Here is a 16,640-nt window from a genome sequence, read left to right as displayed (position 1 = left end):
ACCCCATCAGTCTACTCTCAAACATGAATCTGCTCAGCAATACCCTGCTCAGCAATGCCAGGGCCACTCAGCTCCTGACCTCATAACAACTTTGATTCAACAATGGACAAAAAAGCTGAATTCTAGAGGTGAGACTGACAGCCCTTGACACCAAGGACACATTTAACTAAGTATGGCATCAAGAAGCCCTAGCAAAACTAGAGTCAACAGTTATTGGGGTAAAATATCTGCACGTTGGGGTCATACCTGACAGTGGAAGATGGTTGTAGTTGTTGGAGGTCAGTCATCTCAGCTCCAAGACATCTCTGCAGGAAATCCCTCAGGATAGTGTCCTAAGCCCAACCATCTTCAGCTGCTTCATCAAAGACTTTCTCTCCATCACAAGGTCAGAAATGGGGATGTTCGTTGATGGTTGCTCAATGTTCAGCACGATTTGCAATTCCTCAGATATTAAAGCAGTTCAGGTTCAAATGTTGCAAAAGCTGGTCAATATCCAGGCTTAGGCTGAAGAGTGGGAAGTAAATGCTGGACAATTACCACTTCTGGCAAGACAAAAGCTAACCATCATCCCTTGTCATTCCATGGCATTACCATCACTGAATCCCCCACTATTAACATCCTGGGGGTTACCATTGACGAGAAACTGAACATGTTTGATCACAGTATTCTAATGCATCTGTCACAAAGAATTAGTATTCAGGTATAGTAAGTGACTAAGGCCAATGCAATGCTATCCTTTGTTACCTGAGGAATTGAACATGTTATATAATAGAATCCCTACAGTGTGGAAACAGGCTGTTTGCCCGACAGGTCCACACTGACCCTCTGAAGAGTATCCCATCCAGATCCATTCCTCTACATTTCCCCCTAACCAAAGCACCTAGCCTAAACATCCCTGAACACTGTGTGCAATTTCCCATGGCCAATTCACCTGACCTGCACATCTTTGGACTGTGGGAGGAAACCGGAGCACCTGGAGGAAACCCACACAGACACGGGAAGAATGTGCAAACTCCACACAGACAGTCACCCGAGGCTGGAATCAAACCCGGGACCCTGTCGCTGCGAGGCAGCTGTGCTAACCACTGAGCCACCGTGCCATCCTTAAACTGCACTTATGCAAAGATTAATGAGGCCACATCTCAAATACTATTTTATTCTCCTTGTTTAGGGATATATATCATTGGAGGCAGCTCAGAAGAGAGTTACAAGGTTGGTATTAAAGTGACTGGCTTTATGGTGAATGATTGGACAGGCGGATCTTGTTAGCACTGGAGTTTAGAAGATTGGGTAGTGGGCCCTTGTGCCAGAAGGCTGGGCTCAAGTCCCACCCACTCCAGTGGGGTGTAGTAACATCTCTGAACAAGTTGGTTAAAAATATCTAGAAGACTGGGCGGTGACATGATTGAAGTGTGTAAGATCCTAAATGGTCACAATGAGATGGATGTGGGAAAGGTGTTCCCTCTTGTGGGTCAGCCCTGGGAGGGGCACTGTTTTGAAACTAGCAGTCACTCCTTTAAGGCCAAGATGTGAGGGATTATTTCACTCAGAGGGTTGTGTGACTTTAGAACTCTCAGAAGGCAGTTGATAGATTCTAAACAGGCAAACGAATCAAAGGTTGTCATGAGTAGGTGGGAAATGTGAATTCAGAACACTAAAGATCAGCTTCGATATAGAGTCATAGAGATGTACAGCATGGAAACAGACCCTTCAGTCCAACCTGTCCATGCCGACCAGATATCCCAATGCAATCTAGTCCCACCTGCCAGCACCCGGCCCATATCCCTCCAAACCCTTCCTATTCATATACCCATCCAAATGCCTCTTAAATGTTGTAGTTGTACCGACCTCCACCAATTCCTCTGGCAGCTCATTCCATACACGTACCACCCTTTGCGTGAAAAAGTTGCCCCTTAGGTCTCTTTTATATCTTTCCCCTCTCACCCTAAACCTATGCCCTCTAGTTCTGGACTCCCCGATCCCAGGGAAAATACTATGCCCCTCATAACCTTGTAAACGTCTATAAGGTCACCCCTCAGCCTCCGACGCTCCAGGGAAAACAGCCCCAGACTGTTCAGCCTCTCTGTAGCTCAAATCCTCCAACTCTGGCAACATCCTTGTAAATCTTTTCTGAATCCTTTCAAATTTCACAACATCTTTCCGTTAGGAAAGAGACCAGAATTGCACGCAATATTCCAACAGTGGCCTAACCAATGCCCTGTACAGCCGCAACATGACCTCTCAACTTCTGTACTCAATACTCTGACCAATAAAGGAAAGAATACCAAACACCTTCTTCACTGTCCTATCTACCTGTGACTCCACTTTCAAGGAGCTATGAACCTGCACTCCAAGGTCACTTTGTTCAGGAACATTCCCTAGGACCTTACCATTAAGTGTATAAGTCCTGCTAAGATTTGCTTTCCCAAAATGCAGCACCTCGCATTTATCTGAATTAAACTCCATCTGCCACTTCTCAGCCCATTGGCCCATCTCGTCCAGATCCTGTTGTAATCTGAGGTAACCTGTCCACACCACCTCCAATTTTGGTGTCATCTACAAACTTACCTCTCGTGCTAGCATCCAAATCATTTATGTAAATGACAAAAAGTAGAGGGCCCAGCACCGATCCTTGTGACACTCCACTGGTCACAGGCCTCCAGTCTGAAAAACAACCCTCCACCACCACCCTCTGTCTTCTACCTTTAAGCCAGTTCTGTATCCAAATGGCTAGTTCTCCCTGTATTTCATGAGATCTAACCTTGCTAATCAGTCTCCCATGGGGATCCTTGTCGAACACCTTACTGAAGCCCATATAGATCACATCTACTGCTCTGCCCTCATCAATCTTCTTTGTTACTTCATCAAAAAACTCAATCAAGTTTGTGAGACATGATTTCCCACGCACAAAGCCATGTTGACTATCCCGAATCAGTCCTTGCCTTTCCAAATACATGTACATCCTGTCCCTCAGCAATCCCTCCAACAACTTACCCATCACCAAGGTCAGGCTCACCAGTCTATAGTTCCCTGGCTTGTCTTTACCGCCCTTCTTAAACAGTGGCACCACATTTGCCAACCTCCAGTCTTCTGACACCTCACCTGTGACTATCGATGATACAAATATCTCAGCAAGAGGCCCAGCAATCACTTCTCTAGCTTCCCACAGAGTTCGTGGGTACACCTGATTAGGTCCTGGGGATTTATCCACCTTTAACCATTTCAAAACATCCAGCACTTCCTTCTCTGTAATCTGGACATTTTGCAAGATGTCACCATCTATTTCCCTATAGTCTGTATCTTCCCTATCCTTTTCCTCAGTAAATATTGATGCAAAATATTCATTTAGTATCTCCCCCATTTTCTGTGGCTCCACACAAAGGCCGCCTTGCTGATCTTTGAGGGGCCCTATTCTCTCCCTAGTTACCCTTTTGTCCTTAATATATTTGTAAAACCCCATTTGGATTCTCCTTAATTCTATTTGCCAAAGCTATCTCATGTCCCCGTTTTGCCCTCCTGATTTCCCTCTTAAGCGTACTCCTACTTCCTATATACTCTTCTAAGGATTCACTTGATCTATCCTGTCTGTACCTGACAGATATTATTGAATTGCAGAGCAGGCTTGAAGGGCCGAATGGCTACTCCTGCTCCTAACTTGCGTTCCTAAACCCCGTAATGTTAAGAACATTTACTTGTCATTTTCACCAATAAATATTTTACAGAAAATGTGCTTCGTGCTTCACTGAGTAAATAGAGTTCGTGCTGCATTCAATATTAAAACAATTTTCTTTATTGTATTGACGGAATGAAGTATTCAAGAGTGCTGTTGAAATGAGCATTGTGATAAAGTACTTCCACCTGCTGACTGCTACATGCATGACCAGACATTTTCAGTGACTGACGTCAGTTGGCACTTAAACAGACAGTAGCACGTGTGACTGGCAATGTGCAGTGACACTGAATTCTTTCTTCAGAATACAGAAACCTTTGAGGCTTCCAACAGAAATGCACGTTGACAGTCTCAGTCAAACACATCCACGCCTGCAATGCTAAGCATTTTAATGGCTCCACAGCCAAACCCATAAGGAATGCTGAAGATATCTGGTGTTGAGATTCAGAAGGTCACACCATGCTGCAGACAGCAGCAGATCCCAGGTTCAATCCCTGCTCGGTACTTGTCAGGATTTTCAACCACAGCCCTGCTCCTTCTCATCCCCCCAATCTCAGGCTCTCAGTCAAATTAGAAATGTGCAATGTTCACCGGGAGGCTTTGCTCTGACATTCAACTGTAGTGAGTACACTGCTAGGCGTGTGCTCTCTCCCCCTCTCTCTCTCCGGGAGGATGGTGGGATGGCTGCAGGTACAAACTGGGCAGGGAGCACGGCATAGGGAGAGAAAATATTGTTGCACCAACACTCTCGGAATAATGACTTCCAAGCACTTTTCGGATAAAAGGCCGGCACAACCTCAAGGGTGTTCTGTTCTATGAAAAGAAGCAATGCTGTGTGGCACCTTACCTGGTCCATTATTGACAATTCAACTGTGAGAAGACAAATCAATCACAGTCAGCTGGGATAGGGAGCTGAGCAGTGATTGTATTACCCTCTACCACCAGGTTGCAGAGATGTACAGTTTCCCTAGCAGCTGGCCAGTTACAGTTCCTTTCACACAGCCTTCAATGCAGTGGGTATGGGGAGAGTGGGGTTTAGAATTACAACATTTCATTTTTCCAACAGTCCAGTGTGACCCTGATTAGATGTTATTGACAGCACACAACCCCGCCATAAGCACGGAAAGCCAGGCTATGCTAGGCTGGTTTTCTACCTGTGATGATCGAGGAGAGTTCGTTGGTCAGTCTGTAACGCTGACCGCTCCAGTGGAAATGTGACGGTGGGCCGCTGTCAGGACCACCATCACTGTACTCAAACTGGGGGCTGAGCTCAAAGGCCAGGGAGGATTTGACCAGCCCCACGCCACCTGACCTCTCCGGGGCCGGGTGATAGACCCGGCCGTTCTCCGGCATGAACAACCGCTGGGGTTCAAAGGGCACAGCCAGCTTGTCCCCACCCCCGCAGTAGGACAGCAGCTCCTGCTCCGAGCCATCTCCTTTGATCAGGTGGGTGAAGACGACAGGAAGGTCATCACAGCGCAGGAAGTTACGTTCACGGCCACACAGTGACACGTAGGGGAACTCCTGGTACCGGCCACTGGAGTTTTTCCTGAGTTGCTTGAAGAAGAAAACGAGGAACTGTTTATCTATTCGACAACAGAGAGAGAGAGAGAGACAGACAGACAGACAGAGAGAGAGAGAGACAGAAAAAGAGTTTTAATGAAATGGGCCACATACAGCATTTCCACCAAGCACCGAGTCCCCAAATTACCATAAAAATAACTCACCACTATTACCTTTACAATGAATTTCAGCAGAACGTGCAACTCACTACCTCATCCAGTGGTGGAGAAAAATAATATAGATACAGTTAAGGATTTTTAAAAAAAAATCATTCCTGGGATGAGGGTTTTGCTGGCTAGGCTAGGCCAACATTTACTGCCCATCCCTAACTATCTTTCTTTAGGACTGGGGGTGGGTGTGGGGAGGGGCTGACTGAGTGCATTTCTGAATATCTTCAGAGTGGGCATCCTTTGAAGAGACTTTGAGGTGAAACAAACTTTGTTACAGACAAAAACAAACTGGAGATGCTGGAATCCAAAACAGACAGACAGGAGGGTTACACCTTCTCCATCTCCTGATGCTGCCTGGCTTGCTGTGTTCCTCCAGCCTCCTGTTTATCTACTTGGATTCCAGCATCTTCGTTTTTTTTTTGTCTCTCACCAAGTTTGTTCTACTGCAAAGTCTCTTCAAAGGATGCCCCACTTTGATGATGTTCTCTGCCTCGCTCAGACGTGCACTCATGTCTATTTCGGATTGCAGCATCTGCTGTTTTTTTTTGTCTCCATCCCTAATGGCCTACCAGGCAGTTGAAAATCAACTGCATTGCTGTGGGTCTGGAGTCACATGTAGGCCAGACCGGGTAAGGATGGCAGTTGCCTTCCCTGAAGGGAATTAAGGAACCAGGCAGGGTTTTCTGAAAATCAACAATGACTTCACAGATATCATTAAACTTAATTTCAGACTTTTAAAGAATATTTTTATTAAAAACTTTTTCAAATCTTTTACAAAATCTGTATGTGTAAAAAAAAAATATTAAAGGATAGAAGTAGTATAACAGTGTCATATCACAATGCTCTTAATAATTACCTACTATTCTACCAGAACAAACGTATGCACTTAAACTAAACTACAATCAAATTAAATAAAGGTTAAATTAAGTTGAATTAAAGTTAAATTAAATTAAATTACACCACATTATCTTATTCTATTTTTCACTCAGCACATCTCCACTGAAGCTCCCATCCCTGGAAGCACCAGTCATTGTACCCATATTTTCCCAGCATTCCCCTCACAGGGCCCTACAGGCCGCCCAACCCAACTCCTGCGGCTATACCACAGCCCTGGTTCGTATTGCCTATACGTCTGCGTCTATATAATTTAGAAAGGGCTGCCACGTCTTCTCAAACCGCTCCGCTTTGTGGTGCACCATATTTGTGAGGTAGTCTGGGGGGAGATGCTCCGTCAACAGCCTGCGCCAACTCATAAGACCTGGGGTTTTTCCGACGTCCTTCATTAAGATGTTCATCGTCACACAGTGCGTAAGAATGTTACACAACCTCTTCCAGTGCTCCCCCAGAGAGGGCAAGTTTGGCAACGCCAGGAAAAGAAATACCAATCTACCGTGATTTAAATTCCCAGAATTTCCCTCAGCTCCCTTACTATGGCACTCCACTATCTTGTAACATGACCAGTAGCAGTGTGTAAGAGTGCCTATACTTATTTTACATTTGGGACACTCTAGAGATGTTCCTCTCTTGAACTTAGCTAGCCTCTCTGGCACCATATGGGCCCTGTGTAAAATCTTCAATTGCATGGCGGTGCTTTGTTACATAGAGATTTTCTTTACATTTTCCCATACATCTTTCCATGTTTCCAATGAAATATCCTCTCTTAGTTCTCGATTCCAACTCCGACAGAGTCCCTCCACATCTCCTAAGGCACGCACTTTCTGTAAATGATACAAAGTACGAACTGAAAGAGCATCTGTACACTGGAGCACTCTCCTCCCTGTCTGAGTTGTAAGGCTGAGCCAGGAATGTGGTTCTCGTCTGGATATAATCCCTTATCTTAAAAAGTACCGGAAAAGGTCCCGATTAGACAATCCATATTTCTGATTTAGCTGGCTAAACTACATTAACATCACCCCTCCCCCGAATAAATCTCCCAGACAAGAGAATCCCTTATTCTCCTACAGTTTAAAGCCAGAATCCATTGCCCCAGGTTTAAAGCCGGAGGATCCCACCAACGGGGTAAACGGTGAGGTCTTAAACCAATTACCCTCGTCTTGCCTCATTATCCTCCCAGTTTTCACCATATTTAAAATGATTGGGCTCTTACACTGCTCGATCACGAATTTCATCATATCCATGAATAACAGATTAACTAGGGGACATCTCAATTGAGAGGCTTCAACAAATTGACCCCGAATTCCCCGAACCCAGTTACCCACATATGCTAACGGAGCGTTTATTTGATATCTCTTCAAGTCCGGAAGGTCCACCCCCATCCTGCGGGAGTTGCAATTTAGTAAATTTAATTGGGAGCACCTACAACACCAAAAAAAGGACCCAAGCCAACTACTGAGCCTCTATTACACTCGCCTGGGTAACAACAACGGGAGTATTCTCATGGGATACCACAGGCGAGGGAGAACATCCATTTTAATCAGGGCTATCCGGCCTAACCGTGATAACAGTAATCCCTCCCACGCTGCAAATCCTGCTTTATTCTCTCCAGTAATTGTACAGTAATTTATACAGCTAGTGGAAGGCAGGGGTCATAGAACATAGAACATAGAAAAATACAGCGCAGTACAGGCCCTTCGGCCCTCGATGTTGCGCCGACCAAAGTCTACCTAACCTACACTAGCCTCCATATGCTTATCCAATGCCCGCTTAAATGACCATAAAGAGGGAGAGTTCACCACTGCTACTGGCAGGGCATTCCATGAACTCACAACCCGCTGAGTAAAGTCATAAAAATTCCCAAAACCTTTTGACGACCATCTAAACAGGAACTGCATTCCATCCTTCAGGTCAGGCACCTCCACTAACCCACCCCTCCCCGCAACCAGCACGGCTTCTGATTTTGTAAAGTTGATCCTGTGCGCCTAAGACTTGCCAAATAAATTAATTTGTTGAATTAATCAGAGTATGGATTTCTCCAGATTGGCCAAAAACAGAAGAAGGTCATCAGCATATCGGGTGATCTTATGCTTCCCCCATTCCTATCCTTGGCGCCGCTATGTTAGGATCCCTCTTGATAGCCTCAGCTAACGGCTCAATCGCCGAGGTAAATAACAACGGTGAAAGAGGACACCCCTATCATCTACCCCTCCCAATATTAAAGTTATCCGACTGAGTGCTGTTAGTGAGGATCATTATACCTCTACCCATCTGGCAAAGGCTCCCCCCACACCAAAACGCTCGAGGACCACAAACAGGGACGGCCTTCTATCCAGTCAAACACCTAGGGAGACCACCAAACCCGGGATCAATCCTTGCTGGCGTACCTGCACTATGTTCAGTACCAGCTTGATAATGTTGGAAGAGCTACAGCCCTTGATAAAACCTGCCTGATCTTCTTTTATAATATCAGAAAATTCCCTTCCCAACCTCAAGGTCAGCACACTTGACAGAATTTTAAAGTCCACATTCAACAATGAAATGGGTCTGTATGAAGCACATTCTTCGGGGTCTTTCCCCTTCTTTACAATGAGGTAGGTATTAGCCTCCCTAAGAGGAGGCAGAAGACAATCCTGTGTATACGAACAGCTATACATCCCCAGAAGTGGCATCACTGACACATTTATGAATTCCTTATAAAACTCGCTCAGGAATCTATCTGGCCCCGGTGCTTTTCCACCCTGGAGATGTTTTATTGCTTCCTGCACCTCTTGTATTGTCGTAGGCACATTTAACAGGGAGGCCTGTTCCGCATTTACACCGGGAAAGTCCAGGTTCTAAAAAAAGGACTGCATTCTCCCTGCACTGTCTTCACCGCCCTCCGACCAGTACAACTCTGCGAAGTATTCCCAAAATCTAACATTGATCTTCTTCAACTCATGGGTTACTGCCAGCTCTCTCTCTGATAGATATAATGGCTTGCGAAGCACTTTTCTACGTTCGGGACACCACCCACGCCCTCCACCTCCTCCATGATTTTCGCTTCCCCGGTCCCCAACGCCTTATCTTCACCATGGACATCCAGTCCCTGTACATCTCCATCCCCCATCACGAAGGACTCAAAGCCCTCCGCTTCTTCCTTTCCCGCCGCACCAACCAGTACCCTTCCACTGACACCCTCCTTCGACTGACTGAACTGGTCCTCACCCTGAATAACTTCTCTTTCCAATCCTCCCACTTCCTCCAAACTAAAGGAGTTGCCATGGGCACCCGCATGGGCCCCAGCTATGCCTGTCTCTTCATAGGATATGTGGAACAGTCCATCTTCCGCAACTACACTGGCACCACCCCCCACCTTTTCCTCCGCTACATCGATGACTGTATCGGCGCTGCCTCGTGCTCCCATGAGGAGGTTGAACAGTTCATCAACTTTACCAACACCTTCCATCCCGACCTGAAATTCACCTGGACTGGCTCAGACTCCTCCCTCCCCTTCCTAGGCCTTTCCATTTCTACCTCAGGCGACCGACTCAACACAGACATCTACTATAAACCGACTGACTCCCACAGCTACCTGGACTACAACTCCTCCCACCCTGCCCCCTGTAAAAACTCCATCCCACATTCCCAATTCCTTCGTCTCCGCCGCATCTGCTCCCAGGAGGACCAGTTCCGACACCGCACAGCCCAGATGGCCTCCTTCTTCAAGGACTGCAGATTCCCCCCAGACGTGTTCGACGATGCCCTCCAACGCATCTCCTCCACTTCCCGCTCCTCCGCCCTTGAGCCCCGCCCCTCCAATCGCCACCAAGACAGAACCCCACTGGTTCTCACCTACCACCCCACCAACCTCAGAATACAGCGTATCATCCGCCGTCATTTCCGCCACCTCCAAATGGACCCCACCACCAAGGATATATTTCCCTCCCCTCCCCTATCAGCGTTCCGCAAAGACCACTCCCTTCGTGACTCCCTCGTCAGGTCCACACCCCCCACCAACCCCACCTCCACTCCCGGCACCTTCCCCTGCAACCGCAGGAAATGTAAAACTTGCGCCCACACCTCCTCCCTTACTTCTCTCCAAGGCCCCAAGGGATCCTTCCATATCCGCCACAAATTCACCTGCACCTCCACACACATCATCTATTGCATCCGCTGCACCCGATGTGGCCTCCTCTATATTGGGGAGACGGGCCGCCTACTTGCAGAATGCTTCAGGGAACACCTCTGGGATGCCCGGACCAACCAACCCAACCACCCCGTGGCTCAACACTTTAACTCTCCCTCCCACTCACCGAAGACATGCAGGTCCTTGGACTCCTCCATCGCCAGAACATAACAACACGACGGTTGGAGGAAGAGCGCCTCATCTTCCGCCTGGGAACCCTCCAACCACAAGGTATGAATTCAGATTTCTCCAGTTTCCTCATTTCCCCTCCCCCCACCTTGTCTCAGTCGATTCCCTTGAACTCAGCACCGCCCTCCTAACCTGCAATCCTCTTCCTGACCTCTCCGCCCCCACCCCACTCCGGCCTATCACCCTCACCTTGACCTCCTTCCACCTATCCCACCTCCATCGCCCCTCCCCCAAGTCCCTCCTCCCGACCTTTTATCTTAGCCTGCTTGGCACACTCTCCTCATTCCTGATGAAGGGCTTTTATTAGATTAGACTTACAGTGTGGAAACAGGCCCTTCGGCCCAACAAGTCCACACCGACCCGCCGAAGCGCAACCCACCCATACCCCTTACCTAACACTACGGGCAATTTAGCATGGCCAATTCACCTGACCCGCACATCTTTGGACTGTGGGAGGAAACCGGAGCACCCGGAGGAAACCCACGCAGACACGGGGAGAATGTGCAAACTCCATACCATCAGTCGCCTGAGGCGGGAATTGAACCCAGGTCCCTGGCGCTGTGAGGCAGCAGTGCTAACCACTGTGCCACCGTGCTGCCCTTTTCAGGCTCTGGCCTGAAACGTCGAATTTCCTGTTCCTTGGATGCTGCCTGACCTGCTGTGCTTTAACCAGCAACACATTTTCAGCTCTGATCTCCAGCATCTGCAGACCTCACTTTTCTTTCTAGCCAGGTAAGCTTATCTCCAAATTCAAACAACCTTTGTTTAGCAAAGGAGACCTCTTTTCTTGCCACCTGCGTGTGCAATGAGTCGAGAGCAGCCCGGAGAGCCGTGACCCGCTGCAGCTTGACCAATAACCGCCTATTATAAAATGCTTCCTCAGCTAGCTTCAGCCAGGCCTCCAGCATCCGTTGCTGCTCCCCACTTGCCTCTTTCTAGCCATTGAATATGAAATGGTCAGGCCTTATAAATATGCCTTAGTGGTCTCCCAAAGTACCGATGGATTACTGGCCGCACCAGAGTCATCCCAGGGCCATCCCTGAATTCTCTTGTAAGGTACTCAACAAATTTGCTGTTCCTTAACAGGAATGGGCCCAGGCACCGGTGCTGTGCATCTATTCTGCCATGTTTGATTTTAACATCTAAATACACTGGTGCATGATCCGAGACAGCTATATTCCTAATTTTGCATGCCAATGTTCTGTCCAAACAGACCGACAGCATAAAGAGCATGTCAATTCGCATGTGGCACTTGTGTGGGTTGGAATAGAAAGTAAAGTGTCTTTCATTAGGGTGGAGGTACCTCCACCAATCCCTACGCCTCACACACGTCAATCATGGGTGTGCCGACTGGGCCCCTCGGCATCCTGTCTACCCCAGGATACATTAGGTGGTGAAAATCCTCTCCTATGATCATACAGTGCAGCTCAAGAATCATTAATTTAGCAACTGCATCAATTAGAAATTTAAGAGGGTGTGCCGAGGACGCCATGCTCTTCTCCAGGTATTAAAGCTTTCAGAATGAAGAATCGTCCATGTTCGTCCTTAATTTGCTCCATTACCTGGAATGGGAGGTTCTTTCTTCCCAGTATAGCCATTCCTCTACCCTTAGCGCTAAAGGAGGAGAAGAATACCCTGTCATAACCCCCCAGCTGCATTTTCAGATGTTCCTTATCAGTTAAATGCGACTCATGCAGCAGGGCAATGTCCACCCTTTCCTTTCTAAGGCTTGACAGCACCTTCTTTCCTTTAATGGGGGAATGGCTCCCTTTTACATTCCAGGTGCACCACTGAAACAGATCACGAGCCATGGTCATCCAGGTAAGTATGGCTTTTGCCCAAAACGCCAATTCTTCTGCTCCTCGGATGCCGCCTGACTTGCTGTGCTTTTCCAGCACCACTCTAATCTAGACTCTGATTTCCAGCATCTGCAGTACCCACCTTTGCCTATGGTCATCCAGGGCAGCCCATTGATTTCCCAAGAGGAGGAAGCCGATCTGAGGTGCAGTGAGCGAGAAAACATTAACGCCATAAAAACTAAAAACTACTCCTATGAAAACCATGAAAACTAAAAAACTAACCATTACATTTAGCTTAAAGAGACACCTAAATAAACCCCAATTCATGAGAGATCTTCCCTCTTGGCCATTGGGGCAATCCTCCCTATCCTTGCAACCATCCTGGCTCCTTCCAGTTCAGGCCATGCCCTAGTCCCAGGCAATTCACAGACAAAGGAGCATGTTATTTACATTCCTGAGCGTTAACAATGGACGCTCACCCTCAGCCCCTCTTCTCCATACATCTTAACCACAGATATAGCCAGCCCCAATCCAGAAAAGAACAGCCAAAAAAAACCCAAACAATAACCAACTGATTGAAATGTGAAGTAAATCAGGTTTTACACCAAGGCAGTACAGAATCTCTAAGACCTCATACTCCGGGAGACCCACGAGCTATAAGCTTTTCCTTCTGCTTTTATTTTCAAGATCATCCACTTGTTCTCGGTGGATCCAAACCTGGTCTTCCAGCGTCCTACTGCGACCCCCACCGTGGTCTCCAAAGCTGCAGTCCTCTGTTTGACCACTTCCTCTCATCAGTCCAGTGTTTGGATCTCCTGCTGATGCTTCTTTGCCATGGCAGAGATCGGCTCCAGCGCTGCCTTGATTTATTTTCTCGGAGTTGAGCCTCGGGTGTTTGAGGAATGGCTGCGGGTCCCCCAGCACAGTAGGGGAGTGGCCCGCCTGCTGTACTCTTTTCGCCCCTTTGTCTTTGGCCAACTTCATTTTGATCTTGGATCTTTCAAATCACAGTTTTAGAAGCTCTAGATATTCAACACTATATTATCAATTTTCTCCTCGGGGTGGTGGGGGGTGGGGCACCTTGGCTGGGGTATGGCACAGAATACCTCTTGGACCGCTACCATCTTGGATTTCAGATCTTTTTTTACTGAAAACAAATTCCACCATCTGCCACGGTGGGATTCAAACCCAGGTTCCCCATGATTAACAGTTCCAGTGATAATACCACTAGGTCATCACCTCCCCGATGGGAATCAAACTGTGGGTGTAGGCTTTTCAGTCTAACAGGACTGAAAATGCGTTGCTGGTTAAAGCACAGCAGGTCAGGAAGCATCCAAGGAGCAGGAGATTCGACGTTTCGGGCTAAAGCCCTTCATCAGGAATAAGGAAAGTGTCTAGCAGGCTAAGATAAAAGGTAGGGAGGAGGGACTTGGGGGAGGGGCGATGGAGATGTGATAGGTGGAATGAGGTCAAGGTGAGGGTGATAGGCCGGAGTGGGGTGGGGGCGGAGAGGTCAGGAAGAAGATTGCAGGTTGGGAGGGCGGTGCTGAGTTCGAGGGATTCGACTGAGACAAGGTGGGGGGAGGGGAAATGAGGAAACTGGAGAAATCTGAGTTCATCCCTTGTGGTTGGAGGGTTCCCAGGCGGAAGATGAGGCGCTCTTCCTCCAACCGTCGTGTTGTTATGGTCTGGCGATGGAGGAGTCCAAGGACCTGCATGTCCTTGGTGAAGTGGGAGGGGGAGTTAAAGTGTTGAGCCACGGGGTGGTTGGGTTGGTTGGTCTGGGTGTCCCAGAGGTGTTCCCTGAAGCATTCCACAAGTCGGCGGCCTGTCTCCCCAATATAGAGGAGGCCACATCGGGTGCAGCGGATGCAATAGATGATGTGTGTGGAGGTGCAGGTGAATTTGTGGCGGGTATGGAAGGATCAGTCTAACAGGTGTGCTCCACCACTCTAGCTAATCTATCTCATAGGCCATCTACCTTCACAAACACACCCCATATCCTTTGATGTCACTGAGCGCAACTGTTAGATTCCTATCTGGAATATATTCAATTAATGCTTAACACAATGGCACAGTTTAAGTAAATGTTAAAATCATATATTTTAATGAAATAACACAATAAATTTAACACTTTAAAGGGTTTCTGAGTTTGCTGGGTTACAGTACTGTATTAACACAGGGGCTGAGGGTCATCATCATCATTTTGAGGCGTGGTTCTGCGCACAGGGTTCTTAGTAAGAAAATATTTAGTCCAGAAATTGATGGCTGTAGTTCATTGTCCTCAGACTGTTTATTGGGATTTGCCTTAAAAAGGCATCTACTTTTTGCTGCCGTGCTATCTTTCTTCTTCCATGAAGAAGCTGTTCATAGGGTAGGGTGCCAGGTAAGACATTATGCCACAAACTGCTATCCTGCTGCACTCTTCATTGTCGTCACTGTCTTCTAAGAGCTGCTAACTGCTTCTCAACTTCCCTCAGGATAAACGACAAAACAGAAGTGGAAAGCTCTCGTTAGTGCTGCATCCTGGACTTCACCGTCTTCATCTCGAGCTTCAGGTTCCTCCAGAGCAACAACTTGTTCTCGATCAGCTGTGGAGAGATCTTCACACTGGGACTCAAGCAGCTCCTCAACATGGTCAGTCCCCACTTCTTCAAATCCAACGGCTTTGCAAGAACAACACAATATTCTTTGATTGCTGGAAGTTCCTCTGATGGTTCAACCCCTTTAAAACCATGAAGAAACTCTGGGAGAAGCTTCCACCAAAGCGCATGTCAGCAGTTTGTACTGACATCACCCCAGGCCTCCACACTGATGTCAGTAGCATTCTTTAATGTTAAAGCTCTTCTAAAATTTAAGAACACTGTCCTCATTAACTCCTTCAGTACCTCCAATCAGCTCATGAATATGTGCCTTAAATAATAAACTTTAAAAGGTGCTATTGCGCCCTGGTCCTTGGGTTGAATGAGAGAGGTTGCATTTGGAGGTAGAAATAGCACTTTGATGTTTTCAGAAAGCTCACCAATGGTGGGAGGATGGCTTGGTGCATTGTCCGAAGCGAGAACAATCTTGAAATCCAAATCTTTTCTCCTGCAATAATTTCTAAAAATGTCCTCAAAAATGCCAACAGTTAAGGTTAGAAAAAATTTGTTCCATCATCCACCCTCCCTTGCCTGACCTGAACTAAACACCAAGAGCGAACTGAAGGTACTGGGGATGGAATCACATAATAGGCAATGGAAGTTCATGTTTTACAAAAACTTCCCCAATTTACCAATCAATGATAAATCGAGTTGGCAAAATGAGCACTATAGCAGAGTGACCTACATCTGATTCAGTGGGTGAGGTTTTAGTTGCAGAGTGTCAGATGTATTTATTTAACTTGAAGGTAGTCAGGGATAGAGCTACACTCACCTTTAAAGCAGGTGATGAAATTCTTCACTTTGGTGTCATCAAGAAACAGCTGCAAGAAAACACAAGACAGCGTCATTACCACATCGTACACCACAGGACCGTGTCATATCTACATTGTACACCACAGCACGGTGTCGTATCTACATCGTACACCACAGGACTGTGTCGTATCTACATTGTACACCACAGGACAGTGTCGTATCCACATCGTTCACCACAGCACGGTGTCTTATCTACATCGTACACCACAGCACGGTGTCGTATCCACATTGTACACCACAGGACAGTGTCGTATCCACATCGTACACCACAGCACGGTGTCTTATCTACATCGTACACCACAGCACGGTGTCTTATCTACATCGTACACCACAGCACGGTGTCGTATCCACATTGTACACCACAGGACAGTGTCGTATCTACATTGTACACCACAGCACGGTGTCTTATCTACATCGTACACCACAGCACGGTGTCGTATCCACATTGTACACCACAGGACAGTGTCGTATCTACATCGTACACCACAGCACGGTGTCTTATCTACATCGTACACTACAGGACTGTGTCGCATCCACATTGTACACCACAGGACTGTGTTGTATCCACATCGTATACCACCGCAGAGTGTCGCATCCACACCATACGTGGTAGAACAGCATCATCGTCATATCTTACAGTATCTCATCTTTTGTTGTAATCACTGTAAAATTAAGTATTTTAATGACACTGGGAATGTCAAAAGGACAAGCTACAGCGGGAATTCTTCCATT

At 47.1% G+C, this 16,640-nt stretch overlaps 1 protein-coding gene across 1 annotated transcript in view; it reads right to left on the bottom strand.

The window, feature by feature from the left end:
- Nucleotides 1–16,640, bottom strand: part of c5h8orf82 (chromosome 5 C8orf82 homolog) — a 99,442-nt gene that overhangs the window by 69,913 nt on the left and 12,889 nt on the right. The window contains exon 2 of the mRNA XM_060825745.1: nt 15,868–15,916. Within this exon, the coding sequence (XP_060681728.1) occupies nt 15,868–15,916 (49 nt within the window). The remainder of the gene's footprint in view (nt 1–15,867; nt 15,917–16,640) is intronic.

Source organism: Hemiscyllium ocellatum, chromosome 5 (assembly GCF_020745735.1).
Source record: "Hemiscyllium ocellatum isolate sHemOce1 chromosome 5, sHemOce1.pat.X.cur, whole genome shotgun sequence".
NCBI classification, from domain to species: Eukaryota; Metazoa; Chordata; class Chondrichthyes; order Orectolobiformes; family Hemiscylliidae; genus Hemiscyllium; species Hemiscyllium ocellatum.
This window is presented reverse-complemented; position numbering and strand designations above follow the sequence as displayed.